The 20,848-nt window shown below is 57.2% G+C and overlaps 1 protein-coding gene across 1 annotated transcript in view; it reads left to right on the plus strand.

Moving 5' to 3' along the window:
• Positions 1–18,596: 18,596 nt before the first annotated feature.
• The window catches only part of SFRP1 (secreted frizzled related protein 1), a 39,627-nt gene continuing 37,375 nt past the window's right edge, over positions 18,597–20,848 (plus strand). Inside the window, exon 1 of the mRNA XM_045535762.1 lies at positions 18,597–19,398. Within this exon, the coding sequence (XP_045391718.1) occupies positions 18,855–19,398 (544 nt within the window). The 5' untranslated portion in view covers positions 18,597–18,854. The remainder of the gene's footprint in view (positions 19,399–20,848) is intronic.

The raw sequence follows: 20,848 nt of genomic DNA on the forward strand, positions 1-20,848 counted from the left end.
GGGGGGCGGGGCCGGGGCAATATACCCAACCTAAACTGCTGCACCCCCATAATATGCTGAAGCAAAAAAATAAAAAAAAAAAAAGAAAAAAAAAGCATCAAATGCGGGAGGATGTGCGGGGACGGGTGATGGGCGAGGGGCCCAGTGCAGACCCTGCCAGCCTCCGCCTTCCCGCCGTGGCGCGGTCCCAGCAGGCAGGGCCCTTACCTTGTGCCGGGGCGCGCCGGGAGGGGAGAGCGGGTCGGAGGCCGGGAGGGGAGAGCGGGTCGAGGCCGAGGCCGGAGAGACTCCCAGCGGCCGGGCCGGGCGTAGGGCAGCGTCCGTCCGCCCTGGCACCCCCGTGCCCGGCACGGTGGCCCTCGGCGGTCAGCAGACACTCTCCTTTCTCATAGCTCAAGTCAGGGACTAGGCCCCAAAGCGGCAGCTGCGGAGGCCTCAGTCGCAGTCAGAGCAGACCAGGGGACCGGGGCTCCGGCGACAACCCAGGACCCACCCAATCCCCACGTGGGCGCCCGGGAGGTGCCACCCCGCCCTGCGCGGAGCAGCAGAGCCTGCCCTGGCAGATGCTGGGAGGATGCATGTGTGTGTGTGCGTGTGGGTGTGTGTGCGCGTGTGTGTGTGAGAGTGTGAAAGTGTGAGAGTGTGCATGTGTGTGCGTGTGTGTGTGTATGTGTGTGTGTGAGAGGGTGTGTGCGTGTGGGTGTGTGTGTGAGTGTGAAAGTGTGAGTGTGCACATGTGTGCGTGTGTGTGTGTACGTGTGTGAGTGTATGTGTGTGTGTGTGTGAATGTGTGTGTGTGCATGTGTGTGAGTGTGTGTGTGAGCGAGTGTGTGAGTGTGTGTGTGTGTATGAGTGTGTGAGAGTGTGTGTGTGTATGAGTGTGTGAGTGTGTGTGTGGGAGTGTGAGTGTGCGTGTGGGAGTGTGAGTGCGTGTGTGTGTGAGTGTGTGTGTGAGTGTGAGTGAGTGTGTGAGTGTGTGTGAGAGTGTGTGTGAGTGCATGAGTGTGTGTGCGAGTGTATGAGAGTGTGTGAGTGTATGAGAGTGTGTGAGAGTGTGTGTGTATGAGAGTGGGTGAGTGTGGGTGTGTGTGTGAGAGTGTGTGTGAAAGTGTGAGTGTGCATTTGTGTGCGTGTGTGTGAGTGTGTATGTGTGTGTGAGTGTATGTGTGTGTATGTGTGTGAATGTGTATATGAGTGTGTGTGTGCATGTGTGTGTGTGAGAGTGTGAGTGTGTGTGCGTGTGGGCATGTGTGTGTGTGTGTGCGTGTGTGTGAATGTGTGACGTGTGAAAGTGCCTGTGTGTGTGCATGTGTGTGTGTGTGTGTATGTGTGTGAGTGTGAGTGTGAGTGTGTGTGTGCGTGTGTGTGTGAATGTGTGTGAGTGTGTGTGAGAGTGTGCATGTATGTGAGTGTGTGGGGGTGTGTGTGTGAGTGTGTGTGTGTATGTGTGTGAGAGGGTGTGTGAGAGGGTGCGTGTGTGAGAGAGTGTGAGAGTGTGTGTGAGAGTGTGTGTGAGAGGGTGTGTGAGAGTGTGTGTGTGTGCGCGGGTGTGTGTGTATGTGTGTGTGTGTGTGTGAGAGTGTGTGTGAGAGTGTGAGAGTGTGTGCGTGCGCGGGTGTGTGTGTATGTGTGTGTGTGTGTGAGAGTGTGTGTGAGAGTGTGAGAGTGTGTGCGTGCGCGGGTGTGTGTGTATGTGTGTGAGAGTGTGTGTGAGAGTGTGAGAGTGTGTGCGTGCGCGGGTGTGTGTGTATGTGTGTGTGTGTGTGAGAGTGTGTGTGAGAGTGTGAGAGTGTGTGCGTGCGCGGGTGTGTGTGTATGTGTGTGTGTGTGTGAGAGTGTGTGTGAGAGTGTGAGAGTGTGTGCGTGCGCGGGTGTGTGTGTATGTGTGTGTGTGTGTGTGAGAGTGTGTGTGAGAGTGTGAGAGTGTGTGCGTGCGCGGGTGTGTGTGTATGTGTGTGTGTGTGTGAGAGTGTGTGTGAGAGTGTGTGTGCGTGCGCAGGTGTGTGTGTATGTGTGTGAGAGGGTGCGTGTGTGTGTGTGTGAGAGTGTGAGACTGTGTGAGAGTGTGAGAGTGTGTGTGTGCGCGGGTGTGTGTGTGTATGTGTGTGTATGTGTGCGTGTGTGTGAGAGTGTGTGAGTGTGTGCGCGCGGGTGTGTGTGTATGTGTGTGAGAGGGTGCGTGTGTGTGTGCGTGTGAGAGTGTGAGAGTGTGTGCGTGCGCGGGTGTGTGTATGTGTGTGTATGTGTGTGAGAGTGTGTGAGTGTGTGTGCGCGGGTGTGTGTGTATGTGTGTGTATGTGTGTGAGAGTGTGTGAGTGTGTGCGCGCGGGTGTGTGTGTATGTGTGTGAGAGTGTGTGTGAGAGTGTGTGAGTGTGTGCGCGCGGGTGTGTGTGTATGTGTGTGAGAGGGTGCGTGTGTGTGTGCGTGTGAGAGTGTGAGAGTGTGTGCGTGCGCGGGTGTGTGTATGTGTGTGTATGTGTGTGAGAGTGTGTGAGTGTGTGCGCGCGGGTGTGTGTGTATGTGTGTGAGAGTGTGTGTGAGAGTGTGAGAGTGTGTGCGTGCGCGGGTGTGTGCGCGTGCACACCCTGTGCTGGGCCAGGCTCTCCGGCTCCCGTGCACACACCGGGCTTTCCTCCCAGGGCCGCAGGGCCGGGACGGCGACAGCGCAGCGTCCCATTTGCGGGCTGGGGGAAGGGCATCCAGCTCCTTGACACGGCAGCGGTGCGGGAGGGGCTGGGGGCCGTCCTGCGAGCAGAGAGACCCTTGTCCTATTCGTGTGAACAAACTGCAGTTGATAAGCCCAGGGCGCGGAAAAGTCCGGTGGGCTTTGAGAAAACCAAGCAGCGTTATGAAAAGCAAACGTCCTCTCTCTCTTTTCATTTTCTTTCTTTCCTGGGGGCTGGGGCAGAGGTGGACGTGGCTCTGTGCCCACAGAGGGACTTTGGAGTGCTTTCCGAGGACAGACACCCACCTTCCCGGCAGGCGGTGGCGGAGCAGGCGGCGAGGGGCGGCTTATGCAGCTAACCGCTTTTAGGAGCTGCGGGCGACTGCGCGGCCCTCTCCACCTGGAGGTTCCCACCTCGGTCGTCGCTCCGGTCTCCTGGTCTAATTGAGAAAAGCCGGAATTCAGCGGCCAGACCGGCCCACGGAGGTCCCTCGTCTGTAAGCCTTCCCTGACCCCCCAGCACCCCCAGATTAAGTCCCATTCATCTTGGATGAGAACGGCAGGATTGGGAGTGAGGAGAGGTGGGGCTTTAAAATGCCCAGATGCATCAGTTAGAAAGTCTTAGGACAGAGGTGCCAGCAGCTGTCACGCAGCGCCCCGGAACACTGGTTCTGCCCCTTGCCCCGGCTCCAGCCTTCGCCCCACCTGGAGGCCCCCGGAGCCCCGCAGCCTCTGCCTCGCTGGCCTGGTGTAACCTCAGCTTCCGCCACCTCCTGAAACCTCCGGCCAAGTCTAGCCGAGCGCCAACTCCACATGACTTAATGCCTGCCTGTCCCCAGTCATTGCACGAGAGATATCCTGGCCCTCGAGGACTTTAACCTCCCTCCTTGTCTCACCCTCTTAGGACATGGATGCCACAAACGCCATCACACCTGCCTGCCTTGCTCACGGCTGCGGCCCCGCGCCTGAAACGGCACCTGCCACGTCATAGACCCTCCAAAAGATATGTGCCCAATGAAGTGACGGCCGAACGCGTGCTCTGTACCCCTAGCATGACATCCATGCGTGTTTGCCACCGGGCTGGTGAGACAGCTCGAGGGAATGAGCTAAAGGCAGCACAAGGAGGACAGCAAAGGACAGAGAGGGGCAGGGAGGGGACCACGGGCAGATCCAGGACTAGGATTTGGGTTTCTTGACTCCACCCCCTGGGTGACCCAGGGCAAGTCCCTCAGGCTCCTTCTGGTTGGATGACACAATGTCTGGGGTCACTTGCAGGCCTTTCCCTGTGATTCCAGAGGTCTGCAGGTGGGAGCGTGGAGACCCTGGCCCGGTGCCTGATGCTCTGGCTGGGCTGGGACCTGCCTTGGCAGCAGGTGCCCGAGTGCAGGGGACCCGCCCCTTAGTCCCAGGGCTGCAGGCTCCGCACGGAGCCACCGGAGCAGGAGTCGTTAGCAGGGAGGGATGAGGAACAAAGAGGGCCCCTGCCCAACTATTAATAAGGCCGCAACCCCATCCATCTTAGTGAGACAGGGCGAGAACACCAGGGCCAGGCAGCCAGTGCACAATAGGGTGCAACAGAGACCCTGCTTTCTTTTCAAAAAGGAGGAAAGAAAGACAGACAGAGAAAAGGAAAGGACTTGCAGATTGGAAAACTGTGCTCCAACGCCCACCTCTGTCCCCTCCTGGGAAGGGACCCCCTGCTGTGCGGCCGCAGCTGTTTGAAGGATGCAGAGGGTGCAAGGTCCTGCTCTGGGCTGGGGTGGCGAGTGGCGGGATGGAGCCCCTTCCCCTGCACCGGGGCAGAGTCTGTGTCTGCTGGGTGCGGGGTGGCCCCGAGCGAACGTGAGGCTCTCTCCCAGTGACGCAGGACCGATTCGTGAAACAGGAGCTCAGGAAGATTTGTCAGCCTTGTGACGTAGGGCTCCCCGACAGTGCCATCACATCATGTCAAAGCGTTCCTGAGTCTGGCTCCGGTTCCTCTCCTCACTGACCGTGCGGCTCTGAGCAAAGTGTGTCCTGTCCCTTCGCAGTCTCTGCACAACCGACTCTCCTCCCAGATGCGCTGAGACCACGTCTTGCTAGCGTGGGTAAAAACCACACGAGGCGGGCACTCCGCACGTCTGAACCGGATCGGGGTCTGAGCTCACTTTAGCTCGAGGACAGGCGGGTGAGGTCTCCGGCAGGAGCCGGGGCTGCCTCGAGCGTGGATCCGTCTGTCTCCTGTTTATTCAGATTCCCTGGGACCCAGCACACGGCAGTGACGAGTGAGTGACAAGAAGGCCGGAACTATGATGGCTTTCTTGAGACGAGATGTGATCAAGTGCTGACCATCCCTGGAACCTGGGGACCTGTCCTTCCTGCTGGAGAACGTCCTGCCGACTGTGGAGGCCCCCCCACCCCGTGGGTCCCCACCCTCCCAGACAGTAGGACCCCTGCAGCAAGGCCCCGCGGGGCACTCCGGGCCGTGCAGATTTCCTGGCTGGTGTGACAGCTCCTGCGCAGGTGTGGGTGGGAGGAAGGGGCGCACCACATGTGCTCTGAGGGCTCCCGAGAGGGGGCTGCACAGGGGACTGCAGAGAAGGAAGGACACAGATCTCTGCCCACCTCTGCGCAGGCTGAGGTCTCCTGGGGATCGTGCTGGTGGGGACGTCAAAAGCGTTTGACGTGGGGGAAAGGGAAGAGGCACCGTGGGCGAGGCCAGCGACAGGTGCCACACAGGTGTCCCAGCGCAGCCTACCATGGGGCCTGTGATGGGGTAGGACAGGGCCTGGAAGTTTCTGTGGGGAACAAGGCGTGGCACTCACACACTGGTGCCCCTGGAGAAGCGGAGGCTGCCCCCGCAGCAGGGACTCCTGCCCCGACCCTTGTGAGCTCTGCAGGAAATTCTCGCGAGCCTTGCTGGTCCTGCCTCACGTCCAGCCACGCTCCCCGGTGTCCGAGGCACCAAGCTCTGGCCTCCCCTCTCTTATCCGGTGACCCACAGCGTGTCCAGCCTTTCCTGAGAACAAACACCTCCTGGCCTCTGCAGCACCCAGGGCAGCCGTCACCTCCCTCCTGTCCCGGGCAAGTGTCCAGTGCAAACGGGAAAGGTGTGTTTTGTATGGCAAGTTATTACAGGATGAATTCCTGCAGCCGGAAAGGGGTTCTGGCAGGCACTGTCCTGGCATGACAGGTATATGTCCTTCCAAGCCTCTCCTCTTGGCACGGCCCCCCGACGGGTGGATCCCCCAGGCAGCGCCAGTTCCAGGCCGAGCAGCCGGGAGGCTGGAGGGGCCTGGGGAGCATGTCGGGGGGCCGGAGGCCCGGCGTCCACCGCGGCTGACTGCGAGCCCTTGGGCAGGCTGTTCCATTTCTCTGCGCTTGTTTCCACCCTCCTGTGCTTCCCTGTCCGGAGTTGCAGCAGGGGAAGAGACCAGACTCCCTTCTCTTAGGGGGATGCGTGCGTGCTGAGCACATGCCCAGGGAGGCACGCAGCAGGCTGGGTGGGGAGGAGGGTGTTGTCTGAGCCAGTGAGTGAGCAAGTGACAGAGAGAGAGAGAGAGGGGACACCTCCGTGCAGCTCCCTGCACACAGTAGGAGCTCGTTAAATATTTGCTGATGATTGTTGGCCTAACAGTTCTCACTCCCTTGCTCGCCTCTGTGTGGCCTGGAAGAAGGATGGAGAACATGACTCCACACGTACGGAGGACTGGACAACGGGGTGATTATCCGGAGAACGTGAGCCCTCGCCCCGCCCCGCCCGCCAAGGCTTGTGCAATAATTACCGGATGCTGCAGGTGAAGTAGGACTTTTCAGAACCCGTGTAACTGAGGCTGCTATCAGAGACTCACATTGTTCCTGCTGCCCACGAGAAGACTGATGCTGTTCTAGTTTTCTGTCTTCTTTTCTTCAAAATTAATAATCTTTATGCCTTTACCTTTTTTTTTTTTGCAGAAGTGACATATCATCATTGTGGAAATTTTAGAAAATGAAGAAAAGCCAAAAGAAGACAGTGGAACCACCTATGGTCCCGACACTCAGAGGTGGCTAACATTTCAGTGTATCTATTTCAAGTTTTTTTTAGCTATCTCTTTGCCTTTTTCCTTCCCTCCCTCTCTCATTTCTCCCTCTAATCCTTCTATTCTTTCTGCAAAACTAGAACCATACTATACACATGTTTGCATCCAATATTCTCCACATCACATTGAACTTACGCCTCTCTCCTCCTCCCTCTTTCCCTCTTTCCCTCCTTCCCTCCCTCCCTCCTTCCTCCCCTCCTTCCTTCCTTCCTTCCTTCCCTCCCTCCCTCCCCCCCCTTCCTTCCCTCCTTCCTTCCCTCCTTCCTTCCTTCCTTCCTTCCCTCCCTCCCCCTTCCTTCCTTCCTTCCCTCCCTCCCCCCTTCCTTCCCTCCTTCCTTCCCTCCCTCCCCCCTTCCTTCCTTCCTTCCCTCCCTCCCCCTTCCTTCCTTCCTTCCTTCCCTCCCTCCCTCCCCCCTTCCTTCCTTCCTTCCTTCCCTCCCTCCCTCCCCCCCCTTCCTTCCCTCCTTCCTTCCCTCCTTCCTTCCCTCCTTCCTTCCCTCCCTCCCCCCTTCCTTCCTTCCTTCCCTCCCTCCCCCTTCCTTCCTTCCTTCCTTCCCTCCCTCCCTCCCCCCTTCCTTCCTTCCTTCCTTCCTTCCTTCCCTCCCTCCCTCCCCCCTTCCTTCCTTCCTTCCTTCCTTCCTTCCTTCCTTCCTTCCTTCCTTCCTTCCTTCCTTCCGCAAGCTTTTATTTATTGAGTGCTTAGCAGGTACCAGGGCTCTGACCTGTGGGATGCAGCTAGGAACAAATCTGATAAAAGTCTCTGTCCTTGGGAAGCTGACCTTGTGGTGGTTGACAGACAACAAACTAGATAAACGAGCAAACCGAGTCCTGCGTGAGAGGTATGTAGGCGAGTAAAGTGGGAAAGAGGGCAGAGAACGGTGGGGTGGGTGCAGTTTAAGTAGGAAAGGTCCCACTGAGTGGGTGACGTCAGAGTCTGGACAGGCAGGGCAGGATTCTCTCCTAAGGTGCTCTGTGTTCAATGTCAAATCTTTGAGGGCTTGAAATGACTTTCTCAGCGTGCACCAAAAAATTTGTGATGATAATGCAGTATTTCAAAAGAAAAATGCAAAGAAAAGTGTTAAGAGCCTGTGACTGAGTCCTGGGCCTTTCGCTCAGGGTGATCAGCGTATGTCACTGCAGAACAGCCCAGGGGGGCCAGGCCCCGGCTGGGGCGTCGCCGGAGCCTGGTCCTCGCGGCTGCAGACGTGCAGCGGACTGTCCTGTCCCCCTGCTTTGACATCTGCGTTACAGGAACAAAAAAATGTCAGAGCAGCTCTGCCTTTGGTGTTGGCTGTGCCCTGTGCACACTTATCCTGGCTAAACGTCACAACGATCACTGCCACTCGCACTGGGCTCTCCTGCTTTCCAAGTTCTGTTTTCAGGGCTCCCCACGCAGCATGGCAGCATGGCAGCATGGCGGGTAAAGGAAGCAAGGTGAGAGTTTTCTTTCCACATAAAATTTCCCATTTCCTCGGTGACAAGGACCTGAGACTCGAGTGTTGAAGCGGTTGCCGAACGTGACGCGGCTGCTGCACTGTTCACACTGCAGGCGCCTCACGCAGGTTGGCGAGACTACAGCATCCCTCCCCTGCTCGCAGCCACGGTGGTTTTCCCTAAGTAAAACTCCAACTGATAAAGGTTGTTCTGGAGTCAACCGCTGGCACCAGGTCTCTCATGTTAAAACAAAAGCTGAGCCCCTGCCTCAGGGCAGCCCGGGTGGCTGGTGTCACCTCAGGCTCCTTCCCGGGCACTGGGATGCTCGGGGCGTAGGTCCCAGGACGTAGCCCGGTGCCGGGTGCCCATTGCCAGCCCCTTCTGGAGCCCTGAATGTGCACTTTGTCTGCTCCTGAAGGACGGAAGCCAGTCATTTGGCAAAAATCAGCTCAGTTGCCGCCATTGTTCTTAGAGAGGCAGAGCTGAATGGCGGGGACTAATGTATTCTGCTGTGCCCCGCCGGCCCCTGAGTGTGGGCAGAGGGCTGCATTCCACAGACTCCCACCCCGGCTCTGCAGCCCACAGGCCCCAGCCCCACGGGGAGGGGGTCCCGGGCCCCTGGGAAGGCACATCTGGAGCCACTGGGGTGGGGAGGGTGGCGAGAGCGCCCGAGGGTCCAGTGAGGAGCCAGCGGTGGGAAAGGAACATCAGGACTTGGGGGGGTCCCGTTGCCAGCAGATAGCAGGAGGCGGCTGGTGGCTTCTCTGGGACAGGTCCCTCACCTGGGCCGCCCCGGCCTCCGTTGACAATCAGGCCGTGTGTGTCTGCAACCCTGTCTCCCTGCCAGGGGCAGTCCGCCTCCAGAGGACACAGGGGTCACGGGCCACTCTGAGCAGCCAGAGAATCTCTCATTCCAGGTTCAGGAATGCCCAGCCTGGCCGGGGTGGGGAGGGAACACGCACAGCAGGTGGGGGGCTCGCTGATGAGCTGCTCGCACTCCGTCGAAGCACAAAGGAGGGGTGTGTGTGAGTCTCAGGGTTGCTGCTCGGCCTCTGTGTTTTGCAAAGCTAAGTCTCCATCCAAGACGCCCCTTCTCCTTGGAGAGCCTGGAGGGAACCCAGCCAGGGGAGGCAGGAGGGAGGGTGGTGCAGCGCCTGGGCTTGGGCGTCTTTGCCAACAAGGCAGAGAGGTCTGGGAGTGTGGCTTCCCTGGCCCCAGGGCTGGGTGAGCTCAGTCTTCCAGTCTCTCTCCTTTTTTGGACATTAGTGCTGCCTGGCTCTGTTCCCCACCCCCACCCCCATCTATTACAAATGTGCTTGTTCTCATTGACAACAACTACCCAGACTTTGGGGGAAACAGCAGCAGCTGAAAGCTTGCATGACAGAGGCAGGGGAGGAGCCGGACAGACAGAGAGGGTGAGAGAGGGAGGGCATGCGGTCACGCTGCTTCTCACCCTGACCTGCGCCCAATGTCACAGGGAGAGTGAGGTGGCCTTCCTGGCGGGCTGGTCCTGGGGCTGGGTCCCTAACATGCCTATTGCTTTCTTTGGTTGCTGGGCAGTGGGTGGGCAGATGACTCCGCCAACATGGAGCACACTGTCCTGACTGGCTGTGACATTTCCTTGGTCCTAACCCTTCCGGCTCCACTGTCCCCACGCTTCCACTGGGCCCTGCTATCACTAGTGTCTGTCTGTCCTACCACCTCTGTGCTTCTTGGGGTGCGGGGACACACCTCAGATGCTCTCTCTTCCTGGCACCGCTCGGCACAGGACACAAGCACAGCAGGCGCCTCCTGATCCCTGGCTACGGGAATCCGAACACGGCTCAGACAGTGCCTGCCACGGCCAAGGTTATGCCTGAAGAAAACAGGATGGAATGAAATGCCAATCTGAAATCCCCATTCATTGCAAGGAGGCAATTTCCTTGGGGTGGGGATGGCAATAAAACCAAAAAGCTGGGGATTTGGGTGAGTTAAAATCATGCAGGAGGTAGAGCAGTTTCATCTTCCAGGAAGAATATTTTATTCTCTTGTCAAGAGGCAAGGATAATGGCAATAAAAGACAACTCAAGTGAGGGTGGTGAGGATTACGCAGCGATTTAGGAAGCAGCCGGTTGTATATGTATGGATAGAAATGGCTGGAAAACCCCTCGCGCCTGAGGAACTAATGCAGAACATGGAAAGCACTCTGCGGAAGCACTCCGCGGCCGAGCGGCTGCACTTGGGACGTTGTTATTCATGGAGGTTTATACTGTGTAGCAAGCAATTCGGTGGCCAGACTTACAGTTAAAAATAAAGGAAGAACAAAAGGGTTTGAAGGACAAATTATGCTGTTCTAGATTGGGGAGTGATGGCTTTCTTGTGACACTAAAGTGTTAGCAGGATCTGATAAAAGATGACGTTTGTATAGTGACAGATATTAAATATGATACAGTGTGAAACTGCTGGAAGGTTGCAGAAGCCTCGAGATACACAGCTGCCTGTGTGACCGCGTGGGAGACAGAAAGCAAGGTCTGTTCAGCTCCTGGCTGCTGCGGAGGCCTCGAGGGGCAGCACTTCCTTCCGGCCTGTCCTGGCGCTTGTGGCGCAGTTAGGCCTTCCCTGCGGCACCTGCTTCCTTAGCGAAAGAGAGCTGCTCCGTCCCCCTTCTTCCTGAGAACTTGACTTTGTCGAATGGTTCGAACCTGGGGTGGCCAAGGAACCTCTCTGCGACTCTGTCCCTTCTTCTGAAAAGCAGGGTCCACAGGAACCTTCTACTGGGAGGCCAGATAGAGGGGTCCAGAGTAATGTGGGTGCATGGGTGTGACAAATCCAGTGACACTTGGAAAAGGGGTGTTCTGCGGCTACAGGAATCAAAACAGGAGGAAGATACACAAACTTCCAGGGACATGGAAGTCTCTCAAGACGGCGTTTCTCAGCCTTAAATGTGTGTAGGATCCACCTAGAAATCTGGTCAAAATGCAAACTCTGATTGCACAGGTGTAGGGTGGGGCCGAGATTTTGCACATCTAACAAGTTCCCAGAAGACGCTGGTGCTCCTGGCCTGGGGACCACACTTTGAGTAGCAACCTGTCAGACAGAGTGAAAATTAGAACCTGCAGCTTTTGAGTGTCCTGCCTGCTGTGAGAATTCCTAAATTACAGATCCATGCTAGTTAGGTTTGGTTTTAGCTATGTGAAAGAGAAAAACCAAATGACTTTGGATTGAAACAAGTGAAAGAGAGAGATTGTAGGTCTCACCTAACAAGAATTCAGGCTGGGCAGCACAGGACTGATACAGGGATGACTTGTGACCCAGGCTCTTTCTGCCTGTCCCTTGTACCGTCCTAGCCTGCCAGCACTATCCTCCTGCTCGTGGTCTCACGGTCGCCAGACAGCTGCTGAGCCTCTTGGTATCACATCCGAATTCCAGGCAGGAAGCAGAGGGGAGAGGCAGTCTGTAAGGCTGTCTTACAACGCGTCCCAGGGTGACCCACTTACCAACTTCTACCTACCTCCCACTGGTCAGAGCCAGGTTGTCACACCAGTCTTGAGCAGGTGGCTTACGCAGCAATCACACTACTGTCTGCTGGGCACCAACTCCGTGGCAGGCCCTGGAGACACAAAGACAAAAAAGATATAGTTTCTGTACTCAGGAAGCTTCTAAAGGAACGTCAGACGTGCAAACAAGCGAAAGCGTGTTCGAGGAGAGTGCTCTGACAGCCGTGGTGCACAGGAGCACAGAGAAACTGGCACAAAGAGCACAGAGGTGCAAAGATCTTCTGCTTGGGGACTCTCGGGAGAGACCAGGCAAGGGAGGCCGGGCAGCTGCGCCGGGATGTGGGCCGGGAGAGTCCAGGCTGCCGACAGAGGCTGCGCCTGGGGCTGCACATCTGCTTTCTGCCCCCGTGCTGGGGTCCGGTTGGCACCCACCTGGCAGGCTGCAAAGGTGGTTTTTGTCTACATACAATCTGATTGGTTGGTGCCATGTCGTACTGGGTGTTAAATATTTTTAATACCACCCCTGGAAAGACCATGGAACTCAACATCTCTGGGCCCTAGAGAGGACCATAAACCTTTCTCTCTCACGGATATAATACGGAGCCCTCCCTTCGCCTTTTCCACCCGGAACATTTCTTCTGGGCATCCATGTGATGGCAGGTCAGCTACGCAGGGTTTTGGGGCAGTTGCCTGCACCCCTGCAGCCTAGGACAGGCCCAGGCGCCGTGCCTTGCAGCAGGCCTGAACCCTCCCCCCAAGTCCTGCAGGCCCAGCCTGCTCCATCCCTCCCTGCACCCACCGTGAGACAGCTCCTGCACCTGCCCAGACCTCCAGACCCATCTCCCTCGAAACCACCTTCGTCTTCCTGGAGAAGAGTCTGCTAGCTGAACTCACCATCGGATGTTCCCGACTGCCAAAGGCTGTCCAGGTAGCAACCGCAGCCAGGGCTGTGCGAAATCAACAGGATTGGGTCCGGACGGCCTGTGCTCCTGACCTGAGACTACCTAGTCCGCTGCAGAGGGCTGGGTGGTTGGACTGCTGGCGAGGCTGCCACCCCTTGGAGCCTCCACGTCTTCTTCTGTCAAACGGGAATGATAAACTTCTCAGCCAGCTCAGAGGCTTTTTGTGAGGCCCAGCTGTGATGATGCAGGTAGGGTGCAAACGGGGAAAGTGCAGAAAGGCATGTGACCGTTCCCTTCCCCCGTGTGTAATGCCTCTCCCAGGCCGAAGGCAACCGCATTGTCCAGGTGGAGAGAGACCCGGGGGACGTGGAGGTGAGGCGTCCCCAGCCCAGGCTGAGGTCACCAGGCCTGGGGAGCAGGGGAAGGCTGCCCTGCGAGGGAGGGGTGTGAGGATGGGCACCGCCACTCCTCTCGCTGGCACCTTGTTTATACCCACGCTATTCTCTGCCCAAGCGCTGGAGGGAGGCGGAGGAGCGGGCACGCCTGCCGAGAAGGGTTAGGTAAATATGCACGTGGCTCCTTAGGGGATGTGTCCTGGCGCTGCCACAGCAGTCTCAGCAGATTTATGGGCCTCCAGTCACCGAGGCATGTGCCACTTCACTTTCACTTCCCCGGACTCCCAGCTCAGAACGGAGTTCCTAAAGGCCCGTGCCTGGTGCTCTGTGGCGTCCCAGCCTAGCCTCCACCCCGAAGACAGGGCCTGGTACCAGGTGCCACACTGCCGAGCCCCCTCTGTCTTTTCTCGCTCCCCTTGCCCCCGCCCCCCCACCCTGTGCTGTGGAGACTTCCAGAAAACCCAGCCTTTAGGTACCAGCCCCGTTCGCATACAGCGTTCAGGGCTGTGGGAAGAGTGTATGCAGGAGTTGCAGTCGGCCACGCACCCACCCAGCCGCTCCCATGCCCTGGAGCAACCTGCCCCGTGCAGGCCCTGGGGAGAGCAAAGCCAGTCGCCCGTGGCATCTGCCCCTGGGTCAGCTCTGGGGTGGGAAGAGAGCAAGTTACGAAGTCCCACACTCTGTGTACAGTCTCCGTGTAAGGCACCAAAGATCACTTCCCTTAGAATTCAGATCTAGAAACGGTTTTCCTTTCCTGAAGACAAAGAGAACCACATGAGCTGTTCCTTGCTTATTGCTTTTGTCCCAGGAAACTCAGTGCAAAAGCAATGCGAGGGCGGTGCCCCATCAGCCAGAGTGTTTTGCAATGTGTCTCCCTACTAGGTATTTATTTGTTTATTGGGGTGAGGAAGCCTCACTGAGCGCTCAGTGTCTGTGTGGCATTGCACTGGCTGCTGGGGATGCGGGTTGGCTGAGACCAATACTTACTACTAGGTCCTGGCCCCCGAGAGCCCACAGTTAGGATGTACCCAGAGGAGCAGTTATCAAATGTAGACAAGAGACTGTAAGGAAGTGTGCACAGGTGCTCTGAGCCCAGGCAGAAGGGAAGAGTTGACCTGGCCCAGGGATGGAGGAAGGAAGTTATGGGTGGAGAGGAGGTGGTAGGTGCCTTTGCCAGGTAAAATACAGGACCCCCAGTAAAATTTGAATTTCAGATCAACAATGAATAATTTATAGCCTAAATGTGTCTCATGCAATATTTGAGACATCTTTATACTAAAAAGATTTCTTGTTTACCTGAAATTTAGATTTTACTGAGTGTCCTATATTTTTATTTGCTCACCTGGGAACCCTATGAGTAGGGTTTGCACAAAGGTGATGAAGGGCATTACAGACAGAAAAACAGCATGTGCAGACACACGAGCAGCCGCCGGACTGCAAAAATGTGAATACTTCCAGAGACGGAGGCAGGGCGGGGAGGAGGGAGGGCTGGGAGATGAAGCCCAGGAGAATTGGGAGGGCAAGCTCTTCATGTTCTACTGGAGTTTGGGCTTTTTCCTGCGGGCAAAGTGTCTGTGGGGGTCTTTTTTTTTTTTTTTTAAATGACAGGATCTCATTCTGTTGCCCAGGCCGGAGTGCAGTGGCGTCATCACAGCTCACTGCAGCCTCAAACTCCTGGGCTCAAGTGATCCTCCTGCCTCAGCCTCCCAAGTAGCTGGGACTACAGATGCACACCACCACACCCAGCTAATTTTTTTTTTTTTTGTAGAGATGTGGTCTCACTATGTTGCCCAGGCTGTTCTCGAACTCCTGGTCTCAAGTGATCCTCCGGGCTCAGCCTCTCAGAGTGCTGGGATTACAGGCATGAACCACTGAGCCTGGCCTGTCTGTGAGGGTTTTAACTGGAGGAATAGTCAATTAGATTTTGTCTCTATTTTGAAAGTCATCTAAAAATTATGCCTTTTATTTTTAGTTCCTTCTTTACTAGAAAGTGGCATATAAATCTACACTTTATATATAAATTAATTAATATAGTAATAAATGAACAAAAATTGTCAAGCCCAGTTGGGCAGAGCCCCACCTGGAGAGCGGGCAGGTGTGCCCACCCTGAGCAGAGTGGCAGGCACCGGGCGTGGCCTCCCCGTTCAGGCTGTGGCCGAGGGTGTTTTCCCAAGGCTGCTACTGGTTATTGGGGTAGGAGCCGATGCTGCGATGGTAGAAATTACAGAGAGCAGAGTTTCCCTTCAGCCATGGAAGTCCATTCTAGTGGATTGCCCTGAACTTGGTGGCTGTGTCCCAAGTAAGTGACAGGGATGCCCCACCAGCCCTGTTCCAGATCAGTGTGGTAGAGTGCTTGCACCGGGAAGAGGTAAGGCTGGGATTTGCCGTCAACTCCACGTTTTTAAGATTCTTCCCAGACATCCCCCAAGCCCAGAGGGGCTCAGGATTGCACATCCAGAGGCGGGACGGAAAAGAAGCTTGTCCAAGTAAGAACATGACTGTGCTTCACGATGTCTTGCATGGAATACCACTTTAAACCTCTTGGACTTGACTGACAACATAGCCACGACGTGCCTCACGTGACCCTAGATGCTGATAATTCACATCTTTTATTACACGAGGTAGCAGGACAGGCATGAGTAGCTCTGCTTTACAGATGAGAACACTGAGGCTGGAGAGATGAAGTGTTTCCTACAAGTCACCCAGCCTGTTTGGAGCAGAGCTGAGGCTGTAGCCGGTCTCCTGCCCGTGGGCTGGAATGCTTTTCTCCGCATTGCAACTGACCTCGGCTACCCAGCCACGGGCACAGCCCCTCCCGCCCTGCCAGAGCAGTGCTGCTGGCTGAGGGAGAGCATCACACAGTCACCGATGATGTGATGGTGGAACAAACAGGAGCCGTGGGCCGGAGGCTCCTCCTCTTCCAGTTTTCCAGGCGAGGGCAGGAAGGAGCTCTGCGTGTGGGAAGAGGCCACCTGGTAGGCACCTGGGGGGCCCTCGGTGACCCTGTGTGGCCCAAGGTCGGGCAACCAGGAGACTAAAGAATGCCTCCTCAAGCTGGCGTTAGGAAGCACAGGCTTCCTACTTCCAGTTTTCATGGACAACCATCTGGCAGTGTGGGGAAATCAGAATTTTTTTGAAATGAATAACTTAAGTTTAAAGTTAAATTTTGTCCCTGTTTATTTAAACTGTTCAAGAAGGAGGGAGGTTGTGCTTCCTGGCCCAGTTCTCACATTCAGGAACCGTGGTTTCTGGAAGCTCTGTCATGTCAGTAGCATGTTTCAAAGAGCCCTTGTTCTAGAACTTTCTCTTGTATACACACAAGTGCATGTGCCCCCCCCCTTGCCATCGGGGAAAGGGGGACTGGATTTTGAAGTGCAAGTGTTTGACAGTATGAAAAAGGATAAAAATATTGGATGTGCCTCTAAAATACGAAGTCCCCATGCTGTTCTGCCTGGTGCTGCTACAAAGTTTGGGGATCGACTGGTGTGGATTAAAGTGTAGTGGTGGCTGAGACCTCGAGCCCTTCCTTTGCAGCTGGGCCTTGGGAGGAGCCAGAAGCAGACTGGTTTTAAGATTCTGGGGTCTTCCTTGTATTAATACCAACACTCCGTGTCTGATCTGGAGACAACGGTGTCCCTGGAGTCACCTGGGAGGCTCATGTGTAAAGCATTTAGACCACTGGGGTTGGGGCTGGCAAACGGAGGTAACCAAAGTCACCATGGCATGGCCAGACCTGGGACTTCTGGGGCTGGTGGAGGTGCAGTCACCTAGACTGATTTCCAGAATTTTAACGGTGGAAAGACCCAAGTCCTCCTACCATTTGGGAACGCTGCAAACCTGGATGCTGCAAACCTGGATTCAGAGGTGAGAGGATGCTGTGTGCAAACACCAGTCTTTCCAAGCAGAGAGTAAACAGACACGTTTGGCTTGGGGCTGAGGGCCTGGCCTGAGGAAAGGACCCCCTACCAAATAGCATTTTTCTCTAAATGTCCCTTGAATTGAGACACAGTTGCCGGGTCTCCTGCGGTCTGTTCTGGTGAGGAATGTCTTCCCCCGCCTGCAGGCTGATCCTCACCAACTGTGTCGGATTAACCCTTGGCCACCCGCAGTCCTGCTCTCCCTTCTCTAGCTCCTTCCCCTCATTCAGCTGCACTGGCTTTGGGGCACCTTTCACTGGCCTAAAAGTGACAGAGAATTTGCCCATCGGTGGATGCTCCCTGTGCGCACACTGGAATCCCAGTCTCCATCCAGGCGCGATTGCTTTAAGAAAATAGCCCTGCTTCTTCACAAACTCTAGTCGTTTTACTTGGATTCTGTCCATCTAGAAATTAGGTCTGCAGAGTCCAAAGCAAGCTTCCCTAGAGCTTTACAAACAAGCTGCCCCAGCAGGGCAGCACCTCCCATGCTGTCTGCCTTGAGCTAAGGTCTGTGGCCCATTTGCCACATGGGGTGTACCGCTCAGACATGGTTTTGAGCCCCCTCGGCCTCCCCCCAGTCACACTCACGGACACAAGCAAACTCACGGCCCCTGCAAACTTCGTGCACTGCTTGCGGCCGTCTCCGGCTCCAGAGCTTGGCCCTCTCTTCGCTCTCAGGGGAATGTTTGAAACCTACAAGCGTTCCCAGGACCTCAGAGGCGGAGGTGGAAAGGGAGACTTCTGCTCCGGGGGCTGGATGAGACCGCTGAGCTGTGCTGCTGCTGTACCGTCCTTGTGGCTTCTGCCTTGAGGGGACCCGTGGTTTCCACTTGAGGTTCCTGGAGGGGGTCTGAATGTGGCATGTGTGCCTGAGTGAGGGATTGATATTTACACAAACCACGCTGATAAATGCACATGTGTTTTTAATGTTTTGGCTTTCTGCACCACAAACATGTCAGTGTGTGTGCGCGTGCACACACAGGCGTGCTGTCGGCTGAGCTGGGGCTTGAGAACGGTTTCTTACACACACACACACACGAAAATATATATATATTTAAACTCTCCTCCCAAAGCTAACCCCTTTGTGAGCAGTATTTCCCGCCACCCGGGGCAACATTCACCTGCTGCCTCCAGTGCTGTTCAGGGCCACCATCCGGTGGTCCCACCTGGAAAGGCGCAGCACCTTGATGCAGCGGAAAAGCCGTGGCCACACCTTCCGCAGCCCTTGCGGGAGTCCCGCACGAGACCAGCCTTCCTCGCCCGCTTCCTGGGAAACGACCTGTCTTTGTACTGTAGCCCCGGAGAACAAAACTCAGGGCGGGAGCCTCCAGTCTGACGGGCTGCTGCTTGAAATTAGGAAAAAGTGTAGAAACAAACAAACAAAAGTCTTCGTTATCCCATGGGTTTGCAAGTGCCACCAGGGTCCCCGCTTTTCCGCGAGGCGACGCGCGTTAATTGCAGCGCAAAACCTTCCGTATCCGCCCCGCGCCTCTCTCTGTCCCCCCTTTTATTTTTCCCTCTCGCTTCTTTCCTCCAGCTCCTTTTATTTATTTATTTCTGGTGGTGTTTCAGGGGGTGTTGACCTGCGCCCGGCCTGGCGGAGCGAGCCCGCGCGCGGGAGGCGATTGGTCCCCGCGCCGGTGACTGACGTGCGCGCAGTGCGGCGCGCCCCGCCGGGAGCTGATTGGCTGCGCGGGGCGGCTCCGAGGGCTCGACCGCGGGACCCCGCGCACTCGAGCGCGGCAGCCCGGGGAGTCGGTGCCGCCGCCCGCGCCCCGCGCCCCGCGCCTCGAGCCTCGCGCCCGCGCCCCGCGCGAGCTCCCGCCGCGGCTCCTGCGACAGGCCGAGGGCCGCCACCGGCCGGGACCCGGCAGGAGCGCGCGGCTGCGGAGTCGGGCAGGGCTGGGGACGGCGCCTTTTGTCCCCGGAGACCCCTGGAAGTGTGCGGCGGGCGCGCGGAGGCGGCGGGCAGCCCCGACGTGGAGGAGCCGGCGCGCAGAGCCGGCATGGGCCGCGGGCGCGGCGCGGGGGGCCGCCGCTGGGCCGGCCCGGGCGTGCTGCTGGCGCTGGCGGCCGCGCTCCTGGCCGCGGGCTCGGCCAGCGAGTACGACTACGTGAGCTTCCAGTCGGACGTCGGCTCGTACCCGAGCGGCCGCTTCTACGCCAAGCCGCCGCAGTGCGTGGACATCCCCGCGGACCTGCGGCTGTGCCACAACGTGGGCTACAAGCGGATGGTGCTGCCCAACCTGCTGGAGCACGAGACCATGGCCGAGGTGAAGCAGCAGGCCAGCAGCTGGGTGCCCCTGCTCAACAAGAACTGCCACATGGGCACGCAGGTCTTCCTCTGCTCGCTCTTCGCGCCCGTCTGCCTCGACCGGCCCATCTACCCGTGCCGCTGGCTCTGCGAGGCCGTGCGCGACTCGTGCGAGCCCGTCATGCAGTTCTTCGGCTTCTACTGGCCCGAGATGCTCAAGTGCGACAAGTTCCCCGAAGGGGACGTCTGCATCGCCATGACCCCGCCCAATGCCACCGAAGCCTCCAAGCCCCCAGGTAAGGCCACCCTCCGTCCGCGGGACAGCGCGGGCGCGGCGAGGCTGGGGACGGACAGCGCGGCCGCCTGCTCCCCCGCCGCGCGGCCGAGCCCGGACCGGCCGCCCTGGCGCCGCGCTGAGCGGTTCTGCGAAGCGCCGGAGTCCGCCCCGGCGCCCGGTCCGGCCTCGCCGCCTCTGTCCCCGAAACAAAGCCTGGGCTCCGACCCAGGCGCAGCGCTGCTCGCGGGGAGGGCGCTGAGACCCGCCGGAGCCTGTCGCGTCCGACACGGGACCCTCCAGTCGGAAGAAACCGAAGCCCCAAAGTGTAGAAAGCCCAGAAAGGCCGAGGAGCGCTCAGCGCAGCTTGGTTTATTTTCATACGTTCGATGAAGACTTAAAAAAATTTTTTTTTTTTTTAAAAACTCTTTCCCTAGCTAGTCATGGAGCCAAGTAGCCCCAGGACCCTGCAGCACTGGCCGAGAAAAAGTTCAGAAACGGTGGGGGTTTCCGTTTCTCCACCCCAGGGCTCAGGGGGCAAAGTCTCTTCTCACGCCGGCTCCCCCACTGCTGCTCTCATTCACACAAATCCTCAGGTGATTAGAATGATAAAAATGTAATTAGCTCATTGTTCATCTCCTCCCGGGAGTTCAACTCTGCGAATTGGAGACTTTCCCACCGCCTGGGGACTGGCCCGAGGGTCCTCTCTGAACCCCCATCTATTTAAAGGGAAATTCTTGAGAGGAAAGGAAAAACAAAAACCCGAGAGGCAAGAAATAAAAACAGAAAAACCCCAGCTGGTGGCTTGACTTCTATAGGAGTGAATTCAACCCAGAATTCGTGGGAAGCAGATTTTGGGCTCACAGGCGGGAGAGGATCTGTGTTGGGAGCCATGGCCCAGGTGCGCCGAGCGCAGGGGCCGCTTCCTGGGGGCCTTTTGAGGAAGGGGGTGGGAGAACAGCTGCTTGCACCTTGGCTGTCCTTGGAGTTTCTTTAACCTCTATCATTGATTCTAAAAAGGGAGGGGCACAGTCACCTGGCTCCCCCAAAGTGAGGTTTGAGGGTGGGTATGGGAAAAGGCACATCCCAAGTTTTGGATGCTCTTGCTTTTTCTAGGGAGGGAGGAGATGGTCCAAAGTGACCGGTGTTGGGTGGCATGGCCCCCCGGGCTGGGTGGGAGAGGCAGCTGCAGTGGCGAGGTCTGGGCATCTCTGCTCTTAGGGCTGACTTTTCGGGGACATGCAGCTGTTTGAGAGCCCTGAGCAAACAGAGCACTTTGTGCACGTGGGTGTGCACCCGTCCCCTGCAGCCTGCAGGCTTAGCCCCTTCCTCGGCCAGCCAGGGCGTCAGCCCAGCCCGGGTGTCAGCCCAGCCCTGTACCGAGAGGCTGTGCCCAGCTCTGCTCGGCTGAGTGCGAGTCCATTCCCGATTGCCACTCATGGTCTCTTGCTGGGACAGTCTTCGGACACAGA

The sequence above is a fragment of the Lemur catta genome, chromosome 22 (genome assembly GCF_020740605.2).
Source record: "Lemur catta isolate mLemCat1 chromosome 22, mLemCat1.pri, whole genome shotgun sequence".
Classification (NCBI taxonomy): Eukaryota; Metazoa; Chordata; class Mammalia; order Primates; family Lemuridae; genus Lemur; species Lemur catta.